The 14014-nt window shown below is 41.2% G+C and overlaps 1 protein-coding gene across 3 annotated transcripts in view; it reads right to left on the reverse strand.

Annotated features, from left to right (window-relative positions):
- The window catches only part of dhx38 (DEAH (Asp-Glu-Ala-His) box polypeptide 38), a 99003-nt gene that overhangs the window by 68235 nt on the left and 16754 nt on the right, over window positions 1-14014 (reverse strand). For all 3 annotated transcript variants that reach the window (XM_080186792.1, XM_080186793.1, XM_080186794.1), the window contains exons 8-12: window positions 13601-13756; window positions 10685-10846; window positions 9621-9728; window positions 5069-5181; window positions 844-981 (exon numbers count right to left, since the gene is read on the reverse strand). In XM_080186792.1, the coding sequence (XP_080042918.1) occupies window positions 844-981; window positions 5069-5181; window positions 9621-9728; window positions 10685-10846; window positions 13601-13756 (677 nt within the window). The remainder of the gene's footprint in view (window positions 1-843; window positions 982-5068; window positions 5182-9620; window positions 9729-10684; window positions 10847-13600; window positions 13757-14014) is intronic.

The raw sequence follows: 14014 nt of genomic DNA on the forward strand, positions 1-14014 counted from the left end.
TGTAAGCATTCCATGGGATTCCATATTTCAATGACATTCAAATCAGCACCACAGATGCAACCTGCTCTGTTAGCTGTGCAACTGCATGAAAAGGGTTAAACAGACTGCTGAAATGTGCCAATAGCATTGCTACTGATTATTTTTTATATTGCAATAATGTTAGTTTTTATCATTTAAGTAGGAAAATATGCTTCAATTTTGGAGTAATGACACACTATGTAACCTTGGAACCCCAACAGTGCAGAATCTGTCCACTCGGCCCATTGACTTTGAACTTGACTCTACGATACAGCAGCTTACCCAGACCTAGCAGGAGACTGTAGCACCCAGGGAGAGCGCGCAAACTCCACACAGTCACTCAAGGTCAGAATCAAACACGGGTCCTTGACACTGTGAGGCAGCAATGCTAACCACTGTGCTGCCATGCTATAGCTGAATATGTGAACCAAAACTGACCATTCTGCACCAGTTAGCTTCATTTTGAGGTGGTCATCTAATTCCATAGAATGGCAAAGCACAGAAGAAAGCCAGCCAGCCCATCATGTTGGTGCCAGATCTTTAAAATAGTTATCCAAGTGTTTCAATTCTCCTGCCAGTTACCCAGAACCCTGATTTTTTCCCCTTCAAATATTTATCTAATTCTCTTGAACATTACTATTGAATCTTCATTCCCACTTATTCAAGTTGTATATATTGTAGGTCACAACAACTCACTGAGTTTAAAAAAAATCATACCTCTGATGTTTTAATTAATTACCACAGTAAACCTGAGGCATGCCACTTGGTACCTCAGCTCCCACAACCATCAACAATGTGCTATTTAAATATTAAATCATTACTTACCGTATTATATTGAGTAGCTGTTCTCGAATAGCAAATATAGGCAAGTACTGCCTTTGTTCAAGAATGGATTTCTTCTTTGCAAATTCACTGCTTGCCACATTCTTGTCCTTCATATGGTCAGCAAACTTTTGATCCATTCTACATATTAATAACATTAAAAAGTATATTTCAAAAATATCAATATTGCCATTCTTACCAGTTTATTCCAATTAGTATTCTAACAAAACCATGCCTCTTCAATTCTGTATATTGTTTCTAAATTTAATGAACATGATATGCAGCCATTTAAGACATTACTTATTAATGGGTGGTGAAGACTCTGTGTCTTGTGTGTACTAGCTTTTGTAATGTTTTATTTAATTTGCATGCATAAGAAACAAGACAGAAAATAAGCAAATGGTAGGCAGACATTAGAATACTATTGTTTTATTTCTGAGATCTGATTCAAACAGAGATGAGGTTGTTGTCTTAACATTGATGGTCGAAAGTGAGTGAAACAAAATCTGCATGGGTAATCTCAATGCAGTTCTGAAGGAATTAGACAGTCCGGCTGCAAACACGGCAGCATTACAGAAAGATATGACTTATTTCCCATCCAATATTCAATAATTTACAATGTTCAGTCTCAATTTTTATTCACTGTTTGACCAATTACGTAATTATCTGAAATGTTCCAAAAATCAATAATTACATCCTCCATCCCCAGTGCTTTCCCTTCTGCAAATTAGTCTTCCACAAATTAAACACAAGCAGATTTTGTTAAATTTCAAAATCCATTGTGAGAAACAAGTATTGACCGCAGTGATATTTTTCTGAACATCTGCTCTTAACTTTCTCATCATCCACCATAGGAGAAGGTTCGGAAGGGGAGCAGAGCAGGCAGGGTGAAGAAAGCCATTGTTCTCACTCACTATCATTTCAACAAGCCCTGCTGGAGTTGCTCATGTTTGGACATGAGATTCCATTGTCAAGGCCCCCGGTCAGATCTCACATGAATAACAGTCACATAAACAAGAAACTGTCAGCCAACCAGCAATATCATAACAGACTGACGAAGCAATCAATACCTGAATTAGTAAACATAGAAATAGGATACCCACTTCTCCATCCTATCCCAGTAACCCAACACATTTACCACAGCTAATCCACCCAACCTTCACATCTTTGGACTGTGGGAGGAAATTGGAGCACTTGGAGGGAACCATGCAGGCACAGGAGAATGTGCACACTCCATACAATCACCCACACTGGAACTGAACCTGGATCCCTGGTGCTGAGAAGCAGCAGTGCTAACCACTGTGCCATCCCATGGAGGGCGGAGGGCACGGTTGAGATGCTAAATGAGTACTTTGAATCTGTCTTAACCAAGTAAGATGCTGCAAAATCATTGTGAGAAAGGAGGTAGTTGAGATACTAGATGGATTAAATATTGACAAAATGGAGGTAATAGAAAGGCTTCCTGAGCTTAAAGTTACTGAGTCACCAGGGCTGAATGGGATGCATTAGATGATGCTGAGGAAAGTAAAGGCGGAAATTACAGAGGTAATGGCCATAATCTTCCGAACTTTCTTTGATATGAAGGTGTTGCCAGAAAACTGCAAAATGGCAAATTGTTCAAAAAAGCCCAGCAACTATACCTCGATTAGTTTAATCTTGGTCATAGGAAAGCTTTTAGAAACTACAATCAAAGATTTTTAAAAATTCTCTCAGAGGGCTGTTAATCTTTGCAATTTTCTTCCCCAGAGACCAGTGCAGGCTGGGTCACTGAATATATTCAAGCCTCAATTGAACAGATTTTTGATCAACAAGGAGTCATGGTTTATGGTGGGCAGGAAGGAAGGTAGAGTTAAGGTCACAATCAAATGAATCATGATCTTATTGAATGGTGGAGCAGGTTTGAAAGGCCAAATGGCCTATTCCTGCTCCTTTTTCTTATTAAAAACTAATATTGACTTGGAATAAATGTGCATTAATCAAGGAAAGACAGCATTAATTTGTTAAAAGCAAATCAGATTCAATTATCTGGACTGAGCTTCTTCGATGTTTATGGTAATACAGTTGATCTGGTGCACATGGACTTCCAAAAAGCATTTGATAAAGTGCCATAAAACAATCACGTTGACAAAATTGAAGTCCGTGTAATAAAAAGGACGTGGAGTATGGATCCAAAATTGGTTGCTTGATAGGAAAACAGAGAGTAGGCATAAAATGGTTGTTTTTAGGACTAGAGGAAGCCTGCAGCAGCCTGCAGGTGCAGCAGGTGGTCAGGAAGGCTAATGGGATGCTGGCCTTCATTGCGAGGGGGATTGAATATAAAAGTAGGGAGGTCTTGCTGCGGCTGTATAGGGCATTGGTGAGGCCGCAGCTGGAGTACTGTGTGCAGTTTTGGTCGCCGCACTTACGCAAGGATATTTTGGCCTTGGAGGGAGTGCAGAGGAGGTTTACTAGGCTGATGCCGGAGTTGAGGGGGTTGAGCTATGAGGAGAGGCTGAATAAACTAGGCTTGTACTCGTTAGAGTTTAGAAGAATGAGGGGAGATCTCATTGAGACATATAAGATGATGAATGGGATGGATAGGATAGAGGTGGAGAGACTCTTCCCGCTCAGAAAGGACAGTAGGACTAGGGGGCACAGCCTCAAGATAAAGGGGAGGGGGGTTTGGAACGGAGTTGAGGAGGAACTTCTTCACTCAAAGGGTGGTGAATCTCTGGAATTCTCTGCCCGTTGAGGTGGTGGAGGCTGCCTCGCTAAATATTTTTAAGACGCAGGTTGATGGGTTTTTGATAAGTGAGGGGATTAAGGGTTATGGGGAGAGGGCGGAAATGTGGAACTAAGCCACGACAGATCAGCCATGATCTTATTGAATGGCGGGGCAGGCTCGAAGGGCTGGATGGCCTACTCCTGCTCCTATTTCTTATGTTCTTATGTTCTAATGTTCTAAAAGGAGTTCCCCAGGGGCCAGCACTTGGATCCCTGCTTTTCTCAAAATATATTAACGACCTAAACTTGGGTGTGCAGTTTGAAAATTTGCATGCAACACAAAACTTGAAAGTAACAGGAGCTGAGAGGAGGGTAGTCGTACATTTCAAAAGGACATCAGCTGATGGAATGGGCAGACACGCAACAGCTGAAATGTAATGGCAAAAAGCATGAAGTGATCCAACTTGGTAGAAAGAATGAAAAAAGGTAAAAGAAAGTAAAGGATACAATTCTAAAGCAGGATCAGATATATGTGCACAAACCATTGAAAAGGTAGCAGGACAGGCTGCGAAAGTGGTCTAAAAGGCAAAAGGGAATTCTAGGCCTTATAAGTGGAGGCATAGAGTGCAATGTCAGGGGAATTATGATGAACCTTTATGAAACATTGGTGCTGCCTCAAGCGGACTGTTGTGTCCAATTCTGGGAATCACATTTCAGGAAGGACGAGAAGCCTTTAGAGAGAGCAGGAAAAATGTACAAGAATGGTTCCAGAGAAGAGGGACTTCAGTTATGTGGATGAATTAGAGAAACTGGGGGCATTTTCCTCAGAGAAGGTCGAGAGGAGATTTGACAGAGGTATTCAAAATTATGAGGTTTGAGACAGAGTGAATAGAAAGAAACTGTTCCCACTGGCAAAAGCACTGAGAAATGAAATACACTGATTCTAGGTGTCTGGCAAAAGCACCAATGGCGACATGAGGAGAAAGCAGTAAGTGGTTCGAATTTGGAATGCACTGTCTGGGAATGTGACACAGGCAGAATCAGTTATGGCTTTCGAAAGAGAACTGGATGAGCACCTGAAGAGCAAGAAAATGTAGGACTACGGGGAAAGAGGACCAGGATGTGGGACTAATTCTGTTGCTCTTGTAGAGAGGTGGGATGGACGCAATGAGCCAAAAGCCTCCCTCTGTGCTGTGACTAACCTATGATTCTAGGTGACTCCTTCCAACCTTGTCATTACAAGCCCTCAAATCTTGAATTTGGTCTTTTTTTTGCACTAACATCCTCTGCTCCACCTTGGGAGATGAAGCTTTCAGTTACCATGGTTCAATGCTCTTGGAATTCTCTCCTTAAACACCCTCCCAGTTTGCTCTCTTCCCTATCTTCAAGAAAGTCAAGTCTCTTGCTAACATTCAGCTCCCATGTTTCACCTCTGAAGTGCCTTGACATGTTTTATTAACTTTAAAATCCTACATCAACAGAGGGTGACACTGTTATTAGATAAAGGAGAGATAAATGCACATACCTGTAATCCACCTTCCCATCTTCTCCTATGTCTTTGTCTTTCTCTTCCACCTGTTTTATGCCCATAATATCTCCCAATTTGGTCCCAGCCAATTCCCAGTGTTTATGCTGTGCCTGTCACAGAAAATAAATAGCAATTAAAAATGTAAATATAAATTCCTAGTATTGAAGACATTATCATTAGAACATTCAACTTCAGCATGAATGAAATGGGCGAAGTGGATCCTGTTCAATATTTTTACTTGATCAGTTGATCAAATGTATAATTTAACAATCAAGAAAGCAAACACATAAAATACATACATTGTATGAGCAAGTGGGAAATGCTTGAACTCTGTTATAATAGTAATATTACATTGTATTCTGAAAACTGCTGATTCTTATTGTTTTTTTTCTTGACAAAACATGGGCTGGTAAGTAACAACTAACATTCAAGCCACACAAGTGCCAGGCAATAACCATCTCCAACAAGAGAGAATGTAATCATCTCCTCTATGTTTAACAGCATCGTTATTGCTGAATTCCCCATCATCAACATCCTGGATGTTAACATTTACCAGAAACTGAACTGGACCAAGCAAATGAACACTGACAACAAAAGACTGGAAATTCTGCAGCGATAACCACCTCCAGACTCCCCAAAGCTTGTCCACATCTAAAAGGAACAAGTCAGGAGTCCAATGGAATACTTTACTCTTGGCTGGATGAGCACAGCTCCAATTACACTCAAAATGCCTGAGACCATTCAGGACAAAGCAGCCCTCCTGATCGGCACCCTGTCCATCCCTTCCATTCACCAACAGTGTGTACCATCTATGAGACATACTGTAGCATTCCACCATGCATTCTTTCACAGCACTTGCAAAACCAGTAATCTCTAGTACATAGAAGAGCACAAGCAGTAGACTCACGGTGACACCACCGCATCCAAGTTTCCCTCAAAGCCCGCCACAGCCTCACTTGCAATTATATTGTAATTCCTTCACTGTTATTGGGTCAAAAACCTGAAATCCTCTTCCTAACAGCACTGTGGGTTTACCTACATCACTTGATCTACAGCGATTGAAGAAGACATCTCACCACCATCTTCAAAGAGCAATTAAGGTTGGGGAACAAATGCCAACCTTGTTAGTGACGCTCACACCCCTTTAGTGAAATTTAAAAACCCATATTCTAGAGTACCATAATTAAAATGTTTGCACGGTATGGCAAGAATTTTTTTTAATCCTCTATGTAATGAAATAATAAAATGTACAATTAATTTGAACAAATGTCTAAATATTTCACCTTTCTTGTGGGTGCTGTGATATGATGTGCACACTGTTGTAAGGAGGCGTATCTTAAACTATTATCAACCACTAGCACCTCAGGGCATTAGTTCCATTACTTGCAGGCAGTCTGCAAGCAGCAGGGTAGAGATTAGATGTACAATACTCAGCATCCAAGTGAACATTATCCCTATATAGTCTTATCATCAAATAAATAATCTACATTATTGTTTCATCAATTCTTGTTTATGATTGGTACATCTATGTTGAAGAAAAGAAAAACATTTAGCACCAACTTATTTTTTTCCAGGAAAATTAAATTGATCTTGTGTAGTTCAAGTACAGTAATCCTTCTTCCTCCATAATACACAAGAAGCTTTTGATCAGAACTGACCACTATTCGATCAAATGAATCAATGAAGTCAGTCCTCAGTATAATCAACTTTGATTTACTAAAGAAATAATGCTTCTTCAGTGGGAATTGATAATTGAGAATGAAAATGCACTCAAAACTGAGAAAAGCCGTGATGCTAAGACCAGAATCTTAAACAATTTGCACTTTTAAAATTCAATAATTCTGCTTCTTCTGCTTTAGTTGTGCTGGCATCACAGATTAATATCACTGTTCCATCACCATTTGTATGGGTCACACTAGCTAAACGAGGCATGACCTACAGAAATGGTAGTCCTGAGAAGGAAAATGAAAATATTCTAGAGATGGGACTTGAAGATTTTCATAACTATTTTCTTTGGCAACTTGTTCCATTGTGAAATTGCCCTCGGGAAGAAAGATTGTTGATACATTGTCTTGGAAACAAACAGGGGCGATTCTCCCAAAAACATTCTAAGTGTCGAATTTGCATGAAAACTGGAGTATCTCCCGCTGGTTTTTATCGCATGATCTTCGGAATGAAAATCTCCCACACTCTGAGCACTGCAGGGTGCTCTGAATAGGTGGGGCCTATTCCTGCTGGGGAGGCCAGCAGCATAGCACTGAGCAGACTACGGAAATCAGCACACACACAGTAGCCCCACACTGTCAGCCCCTTGATTTTTCACTGCCACTCTAACACCACCGCCCCCCCCCCCCCACACACACACACACACACACACACACACACACACACACACAACTGACCACTGGCTTCACAGTCCTCTCCAAGCCATGTCTTTCCCACAGCCCTGATCTCCCTGACCACACCGTCTCCTGGATTCCCTACTCCTGTCCATCCTCCCAGTCAGATGGCCAGCTCTGATCACCCCCTTCCCTCTCTCTGCCACCAATCCTTATTCAGAGTGGCAGTGGGCCCCCAACCCCCACTGATTGGCCACCGATAGGCCATGCCCCCTTGAGCCTTGCCCCTTTGGCACTGCCCGATGCCTGGTGGGCAGTGCCAAGGTGGCCCTCAGGCATTGCCAGTTTGCCCCTTTGTCAGTGCACCGTGCCAAGGACCAAGCTGGCACTGATCAGGGGGCACACCCTCCAACCCCCAACCTCCTGGGGGAGACTTCCATGGCCTCTGTTCACTCCAGTGGAGTCGGGCCACCAGTTCCCCATTCGCGGGGAGCTGTTGTAAACCCCACTAAAGCAACCACTCCTGGTGGTGGAGGGGGACACACACTTGCATGCAGGCTTGGAGACTTCAGTTCCAGGCCTGCTAATGAAATAGAAATCTACAGCAGCACAGCGGGCTGGGAAAAATCACCCCCCGCCCTGGTCTTTCTGTTTGTGTGAATGGCTACATCATGTTCTATCATTGCCAGAGGGCACCAAGTATTCGTTTCTATCAAATCCCACAAGTCAATTCCATATTTTACGGAAACTGGTCAGTCTATTTTTGTCACTGCTTTGCTGTAGTGATTCCCTTTCCAAATCTTTGATCAGGGATGTGACACTGGTTGTATTTCCCATACTCATTCATGCAGAATTAGCCTAATATAAGTTGTAGGAAAATGCTTGAATCTATAATAAAGGGTGCAATACCAGGACAACTCAAAAATACTGTTAGAATTGGGCACTGTCAATGTGGATTTATGAAAGGGAAATAATGTTGAAAAGAGTTGGATGTATTTTGAGAAAGTAATTAACAAAACAGATACATGGGATGTAGTGTATTTAGATTTTCAGAAAGCTTTTGATCAGGTCCAACATAAGAGGTTAGTAAACAAAATTGGAGCACATGAGATTGGGGTGGAAATATTGGCATGGATTGAGAACTGGTTAATGGACAGAAAACAAAGACTAAGAATAAATGAGCCATTTTCAAGTTGGTAGGCCATGGCTAGTAGGGTACAGCATGTATCAGTGCTGGGCCCTAGATATTCACAGTCTATCTCAATTAATTGGATGTGGGGATCATGTGTAATATTTCCAAGTTTGCAGATGACACAAAATTGCTGGAGGCTGGAGCCTTGAGGAGGATGCAAAGACACTACATGGGGATTTAGAGAGGTTAAATGAATGGGCAAACACTTGCCAGACGGAAAACAGCAGAGGGTCAAGAACCAGGGGCCACAGTCTCAGAATGAGAGGTACGCTGTTTAAGGCTGAAACAAGAAGGAAATTCTTGAGTCAGAGGGAGTTGAATCTTTGGAATTCTCTTACAGCTGTGGAGGTTCAGTCATCAAGAATGTTCAAACTTAAGACTACTAGATCTTGACATATTAAAAACATCAAGGGATACAGGGTTGTGCAGGAAAACGGCACTGAAGTAAAAGATCAGCTATGATCTCACTGAATGACAAAGCAGACTTGGAAGATTAAATGGTGTACTCCTGCTCCTACCTCTTATGTTCTTAGAACTATGGCGTATCGGTTTGGATCATTTTGGCCTTATATACATCTCAACATTAGGATTCCATGTACAACCAACATTCTCCAGGATTGGATGAGCAAATGTTTGGTCAGCTATAACTCTGGTATTTTGCTGCAATATCAAAGATTCCAGCTCCAATATCCATTTGGGTTTACTTGTATTATTAGACATGTATAAAGTCTATGATTGACTTTAGCAAAATATGTCACTATGGGTACTCAAGTAACGTAACACGACATACCTTTAGTGGGCATTTTGAAATTGATAGGTTTTTCCTGCTTTTAATTTTTCAACATGGCTTTCAAACATTGAATCAGTGGAAATTAATGTCGTTGAAGTCAAATGTTTGTTAGTTCTTAACTTTGGCTCATACTCAAATGTCACCCCTTAGGGAGGCTAATCCTTTCATTCTATGCTGAACTCTAATTGCTAATCAAAAATTGCAGGACCGTATTTCCCATCCATTTACCTTCTTGCGTTCTTTCTGCTCACGATGCTTGCGGACCAGTTGGCTTCCTTTTCTGGAGATGATTGCCATGTCAGATGTGGCATCTTTCACGGGAATCACTGGCTCTGGCTGTCAGTGAAACAATTGAAACAAATTAAGTAATCTATAATAGGAAAGAGCTTACTACCACAGAATTACCAAACACAGAAGCAGGTCATATAATCCATTGTCCGCTGAAAGTGCCTGTTTCTGCTCCTACATCTCATGGTCGTGTGTAGTTCCCCACAACAAAGCCTCAGCCAATCAGTGTCAACTTGCCAAACCATCAACACCTGTTTCTCCTGTTGTATAAATTGTGATAGCTTAAAATTTGGCATTCTTGCACTTGCCCTGATTTGTGCAAAATGAAAAGCTGGCAACATCTCTCTTTTCATCAATACTCTTTAAAACTGTACCACAGCAACAAATACTAGCTAATGTTTATGTGTATGCTCCTACTAAAGAATATCAAAACTGATGAACAGTTCCAATGAAACAAAATAATTTTAACTGTTCATTAAATGAAACAGATTACTCAAAACTCTGGAGGGATTAAGAAAGATAATGATGAACACATATTTATTGATCTGAACACAGCACTAACAGCTATTCTTTGTCTATGAATCAATCACAGCACTACATTAAATGAATTTAAAGCAGTTGCAGAACTGGCAGAGTTCATGTGTAGCAAATTACAAATTTCACATCTTAAGAAGTGAGAACAAATGAATCCAACTGCAAAATATAAAAAAGTGAGGGCATGACATTCACACAGGCTGTAAAACAACTTTATTTTAAAAATTTTTAAATATTGGCTGAAAGCTATCTTCAATATTAAATATTTTATAACTATTTGAAAATAGTTATCAAAGAGCAATGTAGGCAGCATCACCAGATCTGTTGGCTCCCACATTACACCATACTGGTACAAATTTAAAAAGAGATGACTTTGGTCTATCCAAAACTGACAACACTTACTTACTTTGTCAAAACCTTAAAACATTCAAAAAAAAAATCTGGCATTAGTAGATTCAAATCAAACCTACCTGTTTAGTAAAGACAATTCGTCCATCCAAGAACGGTGGGACTAAGTTGTGCACCAATAAATGAACTCGAGTTGCATTGTCCTCTTCAAAATCTTCATCCACCTCCAGACGCTGAACCACACCACTAGTTAACATTCGATTTGTTTCCCATCGTTCATTATCCTAAAAAAAAATCCATTTGACAAACGTTCAATGATTACAGCTCTATGATTCTAAAATCAAATATTTCTCTGAAGTGTTCTGTAACCAAAGTATCAACAAACAATAACATTACTCAAAGCTGAATTGGTACAAGTGCAAAAGGTGTGGACTATTATGCATTTTCAACAAATTAAATCACTACAGAAGCCAGAATTTTAGAAGGAAAGAAACATTGTGTATCCTAACCTTTGAATATTAGACGGCTGGGGAAAATCAACAACAGGATTAAAGATTGAAGTGCCAATGCAGGATTAATAAATAAGTATGGTGTTAAATGTGGGGGATTTTCCCAATCAGAGAATCCAGACAGTATTTTTTGAAAAAAATAGATGCTTTGCTCTGCGGTTGGGGCTGTTTGAATACAAATACACTAAGTCAATGGTCTTCAGGGTGAAAAAGGGAGTACTGGAAAGACAATTAAAAATAGGTATGTACCATCAATCTCAAGTCATTAGTGACTTCAGGAACATCATTTCAGATCCATGGGCCCTTTCAATGAAGAAAATTAATCATGGAGTTCCTTGGTAGGGTGGTTTCAGCAGCTTGCAAAAGTGAATAAAATTGCAAATGAATTTCCCATGCCAGCTTTCTGAATGCAATAAGAAATAAAACCTTCGATTTGCTCTGACGCTTGGTTCATTAGGCAAAACAGGAAGACAAAGCTTTCAATGATTTGAAAAAGATTCTTGAAAAGCATTATGCTCCAGAACCACCGGTCATCACGAAATGGTTCAGGTTCCCACAAAGGAAACAAGTGGAAGGTAAAAGCATTGCTCAGTTTGTGGCAATCTTAAAAAGGATGTCACAACATTGTGTGTTTGGTGAGCCATTAGAAGATGCTTTTTGAGATCGTCTAGTCTGTGATCTCCAAGATGAGGCTATCCAAAGAAAATTGCTTACTGAACGTGCTCTGACTTTGAAGATAGTAATAGAAATCACAGCGCCAATGGGATTCTTTGTGAAAGAGGCTTCGAAGTTTGGTGGAAGAATGAATATGAGAATTGCACATAAGTAGTCAAAAAGACAACAAGCATGTCATAAATGTGCAAAAATGGGTCATTCAGCAAGTGGGTGCTGGAACAAAGATAGCTAATGCAAGAATTGTGACAAAATGTGTTACATTGCAAAAGCTTGTCAGACTAGCCCAGCTTTCCCCGAGAAGAATATTCAGAAGAAGAATCTAGATCCTTTCAAGATAAAGAACAAGTTGCATTCTATAAAAATAATTTACAACACGGAAAGAGTTACTGTGCCCGAGAAAATGTCTGGAATCAGACTGAACACTTTAGGAATCCTGCAGTACAGGAGGAGCCATTCTGCCCATCAAGTCTGTACTGACCACAATCCCATCCAGGTCCTATTCCCATAACTCCACATATTTACCCTGCTAATCCTCTGACGAGGGTCAATTTAGTAAGGCCAATTAACCTAACCCGCATATCTTTAAACCCACTCAGACACAGGGAGAAAGTACAAACTCCACACAGACAGTGACCCAAGGACAGAATTGAACCTGGGTCCCTGGCATTATGAGGCAGCAGTGCTAACCACAGTGCCATCCTTTGATAACTGTCAATAATATACTCAGTTCAACAGTAAATTAACCTGAGGTAGAGCAAGTAAACAGCTAAGGGATCCTTAAAATTCATTTTAAGAAATATGATCTTTTTGTTAGCTTGTGACTCATATGTAATCTTGCATTGTTCTCTATTAAGTTTACGTACATCTTAACTTTTGGGTGCAAAAAAATTTGAAGTGCCCTATCTGCGTAAAAACTGAAATAAATCATGCTGGTTTTCTAGTGGGATTTTCAACATGAATCTCCTATACTCTTTGCACTGCAGAGTGCATGAATGTAAATCAGAGGGTGGGGACTATTCCCACTGGAGAGGCTGGCAGCATAGCACTGAGTGGGCCACTGTGCACATGCCGATCTGTCAGCACCAAGATCGGCGCAAGCGAGGTGGCCCTGCACTGCCAGCCCTGCAACCCCTCATCACTGACCCTCCGACTTCCCCATGGCCTGATCGCTGGCCCCTGAGCATGTCTGTCCAACCTCAACGCCCAGACCCTGGGCAATCCCTAGCCTTCCTCTGTCACTCAGCCCAAGTTCAGAGTGGCAGCAGGACACCGACCTCCTCCCCACAGAGGCCCCACCCTCACTGTGCCCTTGCCCCTTGGCACTGCCCAATGTCTGGTGGGCAATGGCACTTTGCTCTTTGGACAGTGCCAGGGATCAGTTTGGCACTGTCAAGCTGGCAATGGCCAGCAGCACACCCCCTTACTCATGATCCTCTGGGAGTCTTCAACGGCCTCCCTTCATTCCAGCGGGGTCAGGCCAATAGTTTCCCGCAAGTGGAGAGCTATTGTAAACCCCTCTGGGGTGAAATACTCTTGGCAGAAGGGAGGTGGGGGATTCTAGGGGGCCCAGAGACTTCAGTCCCATGCCTGCTAATGATATATAAAAGACATTAAAATGAAAATTTGCATAAATTATGCAGCTCCACGTGGATTTCTGGCTCGGAGTTTATGGCGCCAGAAATCCAGTTGCCGGAAACTCGCAGAATCCATGGCACCCAGCAGGAAGCCCACGAAACGGCCTCTGGTACAAAAGCAGCGCAGTGGGCTGAGAGAATTGTCCCCATTCTTTTCTTAGGATATCGTCATCAGGGTAATAGGGTGAAGGAAGAAAAGTTAACAATAAATCACATATACCTCATTAATTTGCCTCTTCTGCGCAGAAATTCTCTTCTGTGTCTGTTTCTGCAACAATTGCTCCCGTTTCTTCACATATTCCTCGGAAGTGTACGCCAGAGGATTGTGAAAGTCATCATGTCCTTCATCCATCATGTACCAATCTCGATCTGCTTGCTATAAGATTGGGAAACATGCAGCACAACAAGTTACAATAAGCAAAGTTAAAATAGCTTTTTCAGCGAACATTCTCACATCACTTTTAGTTTTATCCATTGCAAAGCAGCCCAAGTGAAAAACTGACTCGCATTCACACAGCACTTTCTACAATCACCACACGTTGTTCACTCAAGCACACTACCTGAGATTAATTTGTATAACAAGTACACACTCAGGTTCACAGAGTCAAACCATTCCTGCAGAAGTAAACCATTT

This window comes from Carcharhinus amblyrhynchos, chromosome 4 (genome assembly GCF_965287045.1).
Source record: "Carcharhinus amblyrhynchos chromosome 4, sCarAmb.v2.hapA, whole genome shotgun sequence".
Taxonomy (NCBI): domain Eukaryota; kingdom Metazoa; phylum Chordata; class Chondrichthyes; order Carcharhiniformes; family Carcharhinidae; genus Carcharhinus; species Carcharhinus amblyrhynchos.